This window comes from Pundamilia nyererei, unplaced genomic scaffold (genome assembly GCF_000239375.1).
Source record: "Pundamilia nyererei isolate P.nyererei 1_Seehausen unplaced genomic scaffold, PunNye1.0 scaffold00057, whole genome shotgun sequence".
NCBI lineage: Eukaryota > Metazoa > Chordata > Actinopteri > Cichliformes > Cichlidae > Pundamilia > Pundamilia nyererei.
The window spans coordinates 1,053,501-1,064,745 of NW_005187458.1; the positions used below are offsets into that span (position 1 = coordinate 1,053,501).

The 11,245-nt window shown below is 37.8% G+C and overlaps 1 protein-coding gene across 1 annotated transcript in view; it reads left to right on the plus strand.

The window, feature by feature from the left end:
* LOC102214711 (coiled-coil domain-containing protein 136-like) overlaps positions 1-4,462 on the plus strand; it is a 10,735-nt gene extending 6,273 nt beyond the window's left edge. Inside the window, exons 6-8 of the mRNA XM_005734306.1 lie at positions 38-172; positions 2,776-2,890; positions 4,404-4,462. Of these exons, the coding sequence (XP_005734363.1) occupies positions 38-172; positions 2,776-2,880 (240 nt within the window). The 3' untranslated portion in view covers positions 2,881-2,890; positions 4,404-4,462. The remainder of the gene's footprint in view (positions 1-37; positions 173-2,775; positions 2,891-4,403) is intronic.
* The last annotated feature ends 6,783 nt before the right edge of the window (positions 4,463-11,245 follow it).

Below are 11,245 nucleotides of genomic sequence, written 5' to 3' on the forward strand. Positions count from 1 at the left end.
TTGATTTGTTGTTGTGTTTCTTCTGTCCTTCCTTCAGTGTGAAGGTTTGAAAGGTGAGCTGGCCGAGCTTCAGCAGCTGTATGACTGCAGCCAGCGGGAGCGAGCGGCACTTGAACAGGAGCTGCAGCGCTGCAAGGCTGAGCTGCAAAAACTGGTGGGCAGGAAGTCACAGGTGAGAGGTCACAGGTAAAAGCCTCAGGTGCTTAGTGAAGTTGGGTATGTTACAATGTTAAAATGTTTCAGTACTGATAGATTATTTGGTCTCAAGTAACCATGCCTGACAGAGATTAGGGTTAAAACTCCCTCCCTCTGGAGAGGAAAGGGAGAGGTTTAGATTAACATAGCAGAACATTTTCAGGTAAGTGTTTAGAGAAAAAAAATCTGGTCCGTGCTCTGTCACATGACGCCTCTCTGTCTGTACTGTGTGCATGTTGGCCGGTAACAGCTAAGCCCAAACGCTCTCTGGATCATTTTGCTTTCAGCTCTGCTCGTGGCCGGTTTCTGACAGTTTTTCTGTGAGCTTCTAAATGTCTGTCGCTTCAGGGCACGTTGTCTTTTGTCTGGTCTTTCGCCTATATCGCACAGCCCTTGAAAATGAATTTCATACAAAAACAAAGAACACGGACATTTACAGCTCATCTGATATGGAACATCTCCTGCAAGACAGACCAGTCCAAACAGTTTGGGACTCTTTACTTTAACATCAGTAAATCAATTCTTCCCGGAGACTCCAAAACTTGAACAAATAAATTCCCCAGTTAGGTGACTCAGTATTGATCAACTGTCAATTTTTCACACCTTATGACTCAAATTGACTTGAGGGTTCACTAGGTAGGATGTGAAATTCAACTGATTTTCATTTTTCATAATGTCAAATGGATTAAAGAGATTGGAAACTTTAACAATCAGATGACCCCCCCACCCCAAGGAGCAGCATTTGGTGTCAGTGAGGAGCAAAACTCCCGTCTAACAGGAAAAAACCTCCAGCCTAACCAGGATCAGGGAGGGGCAAGCCATCTAGTCTGATATAGTTCCACATAAGAGGGGCCTTAAAGATGAAGGCTCTGCCTCCCATTCTACTTTTAAATACTCTAGGAACCACAAGTAAGCCTGCAGTGTGAGAACAAAGTGCTCTAATGTGGTGATATGGTACTATGAGGTTATTAATATGACATGGGGCCTGATTATTTAAGAGCTTAAATGTGAAGAGCAGGATTTAAAATTCTGGATTCTTAACAGGGAGCAAATGAAGAGAGGCCACCTGTCAGTACTGTTGCTGCAGCATTTGGGTTCAACTGAAAGATTTTCAGGAAGTTCTTAGGGCATACAAATAACAAATTGCAGCAGTTCAACCTAGAAGTAATAAATACAATAACTAGCTTTTAGCGTCACTCTGAGACAGGATATTTCTAATTTTAGAGATATTGCAGAAATGGAAGACAGCAGTCCCACATATCTATTTAATATGTGCATTGAAGGACATATCCTGGTCAAAAATGACTCCATGATTTCTCACAGTGTTACTGGAGGTCAAGTTTATGCCAACCAGAGTAAGAATCTGGTTATATGCCATTTTTCTAAGGTTTTCAGGGCAGAGTACACTAACCTCAGTTTTATCTAAATCTACAACCATTAAATTAGTGGTTATCCAGGCTTTTATATTTTTAAGACATTAATGTAGTTTTACTAATTGTTCTTTCTTATCTAGTTTCATGGACAGTTAAACTGGTATGGATTTTTGCATAGCTGTGAAAATCATAATCCTTTGTCCAAGTCAGCACTCAAGACCTGCTGTTTGACTTCACCCTTATCTGGATCTCCAGCCATGCTTTCAACACTCCTACTTGTAATTTGAAATGTAAACTGTAAAATTAAAAACTAAAACTACACAGAGTTTGGTTTTCTAAGACTTGCTGAGGAACTTTCCTGACTTGAGCATTTGCATTCACTAGTGCTGACATGAGGTTTGACTCAGAACTTGTTGTGGCACTTGCCTTTCTTTTCTTTGGACTTTGTAAACAGTGACCTGGTCCCCAATCCACTCCTCTTCATCAGATAATTCATTCAATTTCTTATCCACCATGCAGCACTGCAGGGGTGTCATTATTTTGATAGTAGCAGCCTTTAACATTGACATTAGTTCCTCCTTCCCTTGGCAAAAATTAAATGGGATTTTTTCACAGGCCTCCAGAAAATATCACTTTGTGAAATATAAACATTTTAGGATGAATTTAGGATATTTCCACCGAGTGAGATATAAACTCACTTGTGAGAATACTAACGCTAGGCTAACAAACTTGTTAGGAAACACATCAACTTTTAAGATGGCTCTCTACAGCCAAAGCTGACCTGGTAGTTCTTACCCAAAAGCTCCTGCAGGGCTGCTGATGCTTCAGATTTGATCTCCAAAAGTCTTGAAATGACAAGATGCTGATGTTTTAATGTTAAAGACTTCAAACAAAACAAAACAAAAAAAAACCTCACCATCTTGTCTTTAATTTTTCAGTTTCCTCACTTCATTTCCATTTTTTTGTCTGATTGCCGTCTCTTCTGTTTCACATGAAATTTACACGAGAAACTGAAAAATTCTCTGAAAATTTGATGAGTTTTCATGATCGACCTGCCTGCCTATCAGTCATTTCACATCAGATCACTCGTTTTCGTTTGCTCCCTGCTTGCCGTTCGCCCTCACGTCCTCTGACTTTATTATTCTGATTATTTTATTTTCTCCTCTCTCCATACTCCCCACACTCCTACCTTCTGTCTTCTTCCCAGAACTGCACTCGCCAGTCTGAGCCCCCTGTTCTCTCCATCCCCTTCATAGGAATGATTGTAATAGTGGCCTTGATTTGGTGCTGGTGGGAGGAACTGGCGTCTTAGATGGGACCAGGTATGGCCATGACCTTCTTTCTCTACCAGGCGCTTTCAAGGAAAACTGCCACTGCATTTGTTTCCACAAATGAAGAAACAATTGCTTCAGATGAACCCCTCTGTCATTTAAAGAATTTAAAAGTGGAAACCTCTGCCACCATGACTTCCCAATCTCTGTTCAAATCCAGGTTTTACTTGTTTGTTTGAACCGTAGTGGTACATCAGTCGTGCCGGGTGTTCCATCCTCCATCAGCCATGATTTTACATGCTCATGTCCCGACTGATTTAATGCTGGGCTCAGTTTGTTTTGTCAGGTTGCTTGAGTTTCTGTGAAGCAAATCAAATATGAAGGAAGGTTGGTGGTTCAATCCGCGTCTGCTTTCTGTATGCCAAATATCTTTGGGCAACATACTAACCCCAAGTTGCTCTCAGATGCCTCCATCATCTGTGTTAATGTTAGATAGAAAACACTTGCATAGAAAGAAGCGCTTGTGCGAATGGGTGTGAATGTATGAATGAGCCAAGTTGTGCAAAGTTAGCTCATAGTAGAAAAGCACTATATAAGAACCGGTCCATTTACCATCTGTCCATCAAAGAGCCCATAATAATGTAATCTTTACACTTTAATTCTTAGATTAATGTCAGAATTCCGAGAAAAAAGTCAGAATTCTTACTTTTTTCTCGGAATTCTGGAAAACAAGAAAGAAAAAGATGTTCCCACTCTTTTTTTCCCCAGTGGCCCTAATCCTCTTCCATACTTTTATCTTTTATATCTTTTTAAAGAAAATCTATTTCTTTATTTATCTTTTTTGTATTTTCTTTATCACCGAGGGCACCACTGTAATTTTTATTATGTTCTAGCAACATAATGCCAGTAAAGAAAATCTTGAATCAGAAGAGTCTTTGCTTGTGACACAGCACGGACTTTTTCTGTAAGATTAAATATTTTCAGTTTATGTATGATTGCATCTTAGCATTGACTCTGTTTGTAATTGTGAGGCACAAAAAACGTCCTTCACCTTTCGCCTAAACACAGCCATACAGAGGTAGTTAGAAAAATACTGAATGACCTGCCACTCACTCTTCATTTGTGACCAGTACGAATGGATTCGCAGAACATCTAAAAGTTCCCAAACATCTTAAAGGCTCCACACTAAAACTTCGCTTATCGTCATATTCAGTATTTTTTGTTGTCAATTTGTGTGGGTTCTTTGCATATGTGTTTAGAATATGCAGAGGTTGAAGAGGCTCTGCTTCAGGGGCCACCTGATTTCTTCACCCCTCTGGACCAGATCCTACAAGCACATTCAAAATGTGGTGGGAGGTCAGAATGTAGTGCTCTTTTATAAAAAGCATTGTCCCCTTTTTTATAGACATTTCCATTATTTGGTGCATCCAAATGGAAAAGAACTGCAAAGTCAAAATAAAGTTTCAAACTCCATTTAAAGTTTCCAAAATATCCAGCATGTGGCTAAAACCTAATGTGCTTATAAATTAATTTTATTCTAACCTGTCTTGTCGTCTCCCGGCAGCGCGACTGTGAAGGCTGGAACCTGGCAGTGGTGGCAGTCGCCGTGGCAGCCATTGCTGTTCTGGTTGTCCCTAGTTTCACCAGGGCTTGAGGAGTACACAGGAAGCGACCTCACGGTGAACTGTAGGATTGTGGGATTGCCATCATCCATCCAGTGCTGCCCTCATACATGTGACCATCCTGATGTCTGCTTGTTGCATCTCCACGACTCTTTGACCAAACGCCACAGACGTCAGTGAGTGCTGGAGGGGAAAGCAATAGGAATTCCCGACATCGTCTACTATGATTCTTTACTCTTCCTGCAGGTCAGCTCTGCGCAGATGGTCAAGCGGTTGATTTATTGAGTACTCACCATCACAGTTCAAGAGTTGAACAGAATATCTCATTTTGTTGTATCTTCCAGAAGTACCAGAAGTAGCTTGTCATGAGGTTCGTGAAGACAATGGACTAAGTTTCACTTTCGTGTTAGTGGATGCTACATATAAAAAAAAATGTCTCTACATTCAGTGTTAAAATGGAAAATATAAACTCATGGGGTGAAATGATCTAATTAACTTACTGATAAAACATGCTTACTTACTTGAATAGTTTTGGTGATTATTCATTAAAATGAGATTTGATCAAACAGCAGTCCAAAACAAAAGGCTCATTAATTTAAAGGCAACACTCTGAAAAAGTAGCACATTTTTACTTTAAAAATGACTTGAGTTATTATATTTTCCTTCAGCTTTAAAATTATTTGCCTTATTTCTGTCCTGGTGAGTTTAAGGAGTACTTTGCACTTACTGATAAAGGAGAAAACAGTAGCAGATAAAACTTGATTGTTTAGCGCTTCAAATACTGCCTTCCTTCCTTCTTAATGTTATACATCATCTGATCATGTATTTGTCAGAAACTTAACGCTGATTAACTTTAATCAGTGTTAAGTTTCAGCAGGTCTGGTTTGTAGCATGAAACACTGGGATTAGCTTTATTTTACCTTCCTCACTTCTTATAAATCCGTTTACATGTCTGGATTTCTGTTTTTCAAATGTGTAGTATGACTATCTATAAAAGTAAAATAGCACTTTAAAAAAATATATTTCCTAAAGCTCATTTCTAAAGAGAGATAATTTCTGTGGACTGATTACACTGTGTTTAAATTCAGAGTTGTTTTTATTTTGCACAGTTAGGTGTAGCAGATGGTTTTCATTGATTTATTTATTAATTTATTTTTGAACAGACACTTTCCTCCTTCTCTGAAATAATGCTAAGGGGATTTTTTTGTTGTTCATTTTTAGCATGTTGTAGAAAATGTGATTAAAATCAAAACACAGCAAATGCTGGTGTTACTTAACATGCAAATTTTAGATTTGTGTATGCAGATGACACTTTTCTTTATTTTTACGAAGAGCAGAGTTTGATCAAAACGTAATGAACTGAAAACTATAATGATTAAACAGCAAATTACTTTTTTACTAAAAAAGTCCAAATTTTATGCATGCAGATGATACATTATTTTACATCTAACAGTTGAGCACAATGCAGCAAAATGAATTTCATGAAAATTTGATTAATTGAAAAATGATAGAAGTTAAGCTCATATACAGTCCTAATCAAATAAGGGCACTGGGCAATATCTATTTACAAATAATAATGGAGGAGGACCAGAAATGATGTCATGTAGTGGAACACCTTTTACTGAATTCAAAATGACAGTGATAAGGACACAAAGTTTTATTTAGATTCCAACAGCGAATATTGTTTTGTTTATTTTTTTTCTTCTGTAGAAAATAAAAACTGGGATGGATCTTGTCTGAAAGGGGCGGCAAAAATTCAGCATTTAATGTAAAACCCCAAAGAGAAGTCTGCATCTGCATTTTGGTTGATCAAACTTCTCAGATGCCTCAGATCATCCTTCTGAATAAACACGTTTTTTTTCTGTAAGCTTTTGAATTTTTTTTACTGTGGGAGATACCCAAATACATCTCTTTTTTGCTTTTGCACACATTTAAAACTTTATGGTTCCTACGTTATGTTTACATTTAAATAGAGACCAAATAATCCTAGAAAATAAGAATAAGCTGTTCAGATGACTGTGATCCCTTTCAGGGTGGAACAAGGTACTTCTGTCAAACTTGTTTCAGTAAGATAACAACTAGCTCAGACATTCCAGTTTCTTTACAACATATGGCACTGCAAATGAAGATCGAACTGTGACACGTGTACTTGACTGAAGATATTAAAAGCATTAATTTGATAAAGCAGGGCTTTAACAAACTATGGGAATTTAAAATTAATAAAGGCTTATTAATTAATTTATTAATAATTAAATCTGAAGTTTGATCAGGCTATTATACTGTATTGTTTAAAACAACTAGTAGCATGTGCTGTTAGGAGCTCCTATAAACATTTTGCATGACAAACACGTGTAGCCTACTTTAAAGACACTTGCTGAAGGAAAAACATATTTTACACATTTAACTGATGTTGTGAAGTTTTCTTAGTAATATGTGTAGGTCAGCTCCCAGCAGAAAAAATAACAATAATATATATGAAAGGTTAGTCAAGATAAAGACTTAATTGCCACATAACTTTCACGGGGTAACTTTTTTTTAATGTACGTATTTACTCAAATTAAAGGTATGAAAGCCCATGACTGCCAGAAAAGGGAAACCAGTTAGGAACAAAAAATTATTATCTCATTAATGTCACTAGCTAAGTCAACATTAATGAGATAATTAGACAGATGTTGAGTTGCACATTATTTAATCATTTTGATCAGTGAGTTTCAACTAATTTTATCTGATATTTTAGAACATAAAATACTAATAGTTATAACCTATATTTGACCTGCTAGTGTTTTTGGTATTTCCTGGGCTTGAATCTGGTTTTGTGTTGTATCAGGGCTCTCACTGTTTTTAGTGTTGTCTTTGCTGGTCTTGTGTTAAAAATGTGTCTGAAAATATGTAATTTATTCGAGACTTCCACGACCTTAACTGGCACTGAATCAATTCCTCCAGAATGTTTTTAAATCTGTGTTTTACTGTGAATTCAAACTCGATACTATTTTTTTATTATTATGTCAGTAAAATTACAAAAATCTTCCTAAAAGCTGCATGCTGGTGTTCCTCTGTACCGTCTTGGTATCTTTGCTTTGATCAGGTGCTTTGTTCTGATTTTTCTTCCGCTTGGTTTCTTCTTTGTTCTGTTTTAAAGTGCATAATTTTCCTACAGCTTCTGTGATAATAAGTATGTGATAGTTTGTCAGATGTTTGCAAATCTAGCATTAAGAAGAGTCTGGGGGTGGACTGATTATTGGTTTCCTGATACATTAATATACAGCAGCACAACTCAGACTGTTTGTCCATTATGCAGAAATCCCATCTGAATTTATAGAACAATTTAAAAAAACTTTCTTTCATCTATTTTGTGAATATGGATTTACTTTGAAAACTTCTCAAACATCTGAGCTTCCTGTTAGGCCACCAAATCTCCTCTGATGGTTCTCGTATGTCTGTGTTGGAGTTATCTTGACAAAAGTCACAATAATATAATCAAAATACAAAATATGTCAGTTTATCTGCTGTTGTTTCTGCCACAGTAACTTGCACTTGATATCAATTTCTGGAGGTCTGTGATAGTTTTTATGTACTTTTGAAAACAGAACTAGTACTTATCTGATCCTTTTGTTGTTCTCTTTTCACAAAATTAAAATGTAAAAGTGAAAAGGCATATTTTGTTTTATCAGTGATATCCTGAATCCGTCCATCCTTAGCACAGTCCTGACAAACGTTAGCTCCCAGTAGGTATCTCCATCCTGCATGTTAGGTTTAGAGGAATAGTGACTTTGCATGAAATTAGAAGAGTAGATGTAGCCGCCGTAGCAGCTTCAGCCAAGCTGTAGCATGAGCGCTAAAATCCAATTCTTCCATTAGCTGATGCAGACTGTGTTATTAGCCAATTGTTTTTATGGTGGATTTTAGTTTCATCTGGGTTTAACCAAGCTGAGCATGAACACTGGAACCATGGGAGCACCTTAACATGTACATGATGGTTTACATTAAGTTTATGTGGCACACAGCTAAAGACATTGTCACTGAACTAGTTTAACTTATAGAACTACAAACAGTTTAACGCAACATGTTTTCCTGCTGGTTTCTAACTGGTGTTGTGTCGCGCAGCTGTGTCTAATGGAAATAGCAGTTTATTATTATAGTTATCTATCAGTAGCAGCTAGTTCAGCCTAATTTAGCACAAGTCCGTGTAGCTGCTGAAATACTGGCATGTTTTATTAGCTAAGTGATATTTTTGTTGTTATTAGCCACTGCAGGCATTACACTAGGTTCTTCTAGTACTGACAGGCATTGTTGTAGTTTTTTGGTGTTTATAAAATTAGCTTAGCCTAGCTTAACATATGTTAGCCAGCATAACTAAAGATAGTATGCTAAATGTTTTTCCATATTTTGGGATTTATTTGGTAGTTAGCAATAGATTTATTCAACATCATGCTAGTTGGTATAAAAATGAATGTTATGGTTTGTTGTTTTGTTTAGTTTTATTTTGTTTTGGGGGTGGGACAAGTGTTCATATGTTTAAACGTGATTAACCAAGCTCAGCGTTGATTAGGATGTTAAACACATAGGGGGAAACTGCCAATGAGCTTTAAAAAAGAAAATACAGAAGACACTGACAGCTGTCAGTTTGCCCCTGAGTTCCAGCCTTTTTGCAAAGCTAGGTTCATCCTGGATGTGTACTTAGACCACGGTGAAACTGAACCATCAGAAAAGATTTAAAAATGTCTGACTGTTTAAACTCCTCAGATTTCACTGCTGATTGTGCGTCAGGTGTTACTGTCAAGTATCAGGTGTGCTGTATGAACTCTGCTTCTACTTTGGCGTCCTGAATCTGAGCCGCAAAAAAGTGGAACATCACTGTCATCTGGCTGCTGTTTCTCTTCTTTGTTTTTGATCTCTGTTCTTGATGTTTTTGCACCATGATAACATCTGTCTGGGACTGTATTTTATGTTTGTTAAATGATCTAATACAAATAAAGATAGTTTTCCTTGTCTTTCATGTGTTCAGCATTATGGTATATTTTCAGAATTACTGGTAAAAACAACCTTGAGACATTACATGCACCTGTTTCAACCAAGCAATTATCTATTCAACCAATCACATGGCAGCAACTTATTGCTTTTAGGTATGTAGACATCGTGACAATGACCTGCTGAAGTGCTTGGTTGTTGGTGCTAGAGAGGCTGGTCTAAACTTGAAGCAACTGGGCTCCAGCAGCAGAAGACCTCACATGTACCACTTTTGTTCACTAATAACAGTAGGCTACAGAGAGGCTACAGTTTACACAGACTCACAAAAACTGGACAACAGAAGACAAAAAAACGTTTCCTGGTCTGATGATGATTCCTGCTAGTACAATCAGATGGTAAGTTTAGAGTTTGATGAAAACAGCCATTATGAAGTCATTTATCAATCCTGCCTTATACCAGTATTTCAGGCTGCTGGTGGTGTGATGGTGTGAAGGATATTTTATTGACCCGCTTTTGTCACCTGAGCAACACAGTTTACAGTTTAAATACAGCATCGTAGCTGAGTATTGTTGCTGACCATGTCCATCCCTTTATGGCCATAGTATACCATGTTCTAATGCTCTATCTACTCTGTCATCTGATGCTGTGTCAGTTTCTGCTGTGAAACCTTGTGTCACCATCATAGTTGTGGCAGCTGTGTGGTGGATCAAACCAAACCAAACCAAACCAAAAGGTCCCATTAGAGCCAGAAAAGACCACAAAACCAGGAATGATTTAGGGCGGGGCTACCTAGTGGTCAAAAAGTTGCTTCATGGTGACATCATGATGGCTACTTCCATCGTCTTTATTCAGTTCATGGTGAAGGGGAAAAAAAGAGTAGGAATCAGGAGTGAAGTCATGACCGTAATAAGTGGTGATAACTCTGGTAAACTGTCTGCCCTGAGAGGATGATGAGTGTATCATGGCGGCACTCGCTGTTAAATTTAGTTTGGCTCCATATTTACACTTTAGATGTGAGCTGCTGTTTTCCTCTCGTGATATCTGAGCTGGACGCAGATATTTTCAGTCTCACGGTGAGTCTGTATTCCTGTCTTGTGTTTTTATAGTAAGTCTCTAAACGTGACACACAGGAAATATGCCTGATGCCACACATTATAACTCAAAACACTACTTTCATGTTTTCACACACATGTTCAACGAGCCCACGATTCCACAGCATGAATGCAGTGAGCCACTGTGCCACTTGTCACTTTTTAATCCACTCAACCCACTAGAATCATCACTGTGGACATTTTTTGTTTATAAAGACTATAGACTATGTACAGCCACAGTGAGCACATTTTAGGCTGATGTTCAACACAGTTGGAATAAAACCAGCAGCTCTTATAAAGCTGTAACTGCACACATCTGTATGTGATTATTGCAGAGCTGATCTTGGGTTTCACTCTGGGTCCAGTTCCGCTTGTTTCACGTAGAAGCAGACTGTGCTCAGCAGGGGGCGCTGCTGTTTACGTCAATACATTTCTTCAGTTTGTTTTATTCTTCAAAAACGCAGCATGGAATTTTTCTTCCTCTCTCGCTTGCTTCAGTTTGCCGCGCCTCCATTTGGCAGCCAATGGAATTGCAAGAAGCAGCAACACCTCATTCAATTAACTGTAAACACCTAACCTCCATTGTAGTTACCATTAATTGTCATTAATCATTATCACAGAGCCTATTGTATTTTCAGATATGATATGTATTTCCAAACTGAAGTAAACTTTGATGTTTTTTATTTATGCTTTGTTGTTTAAATATCATGCAGTGATTTGATTCG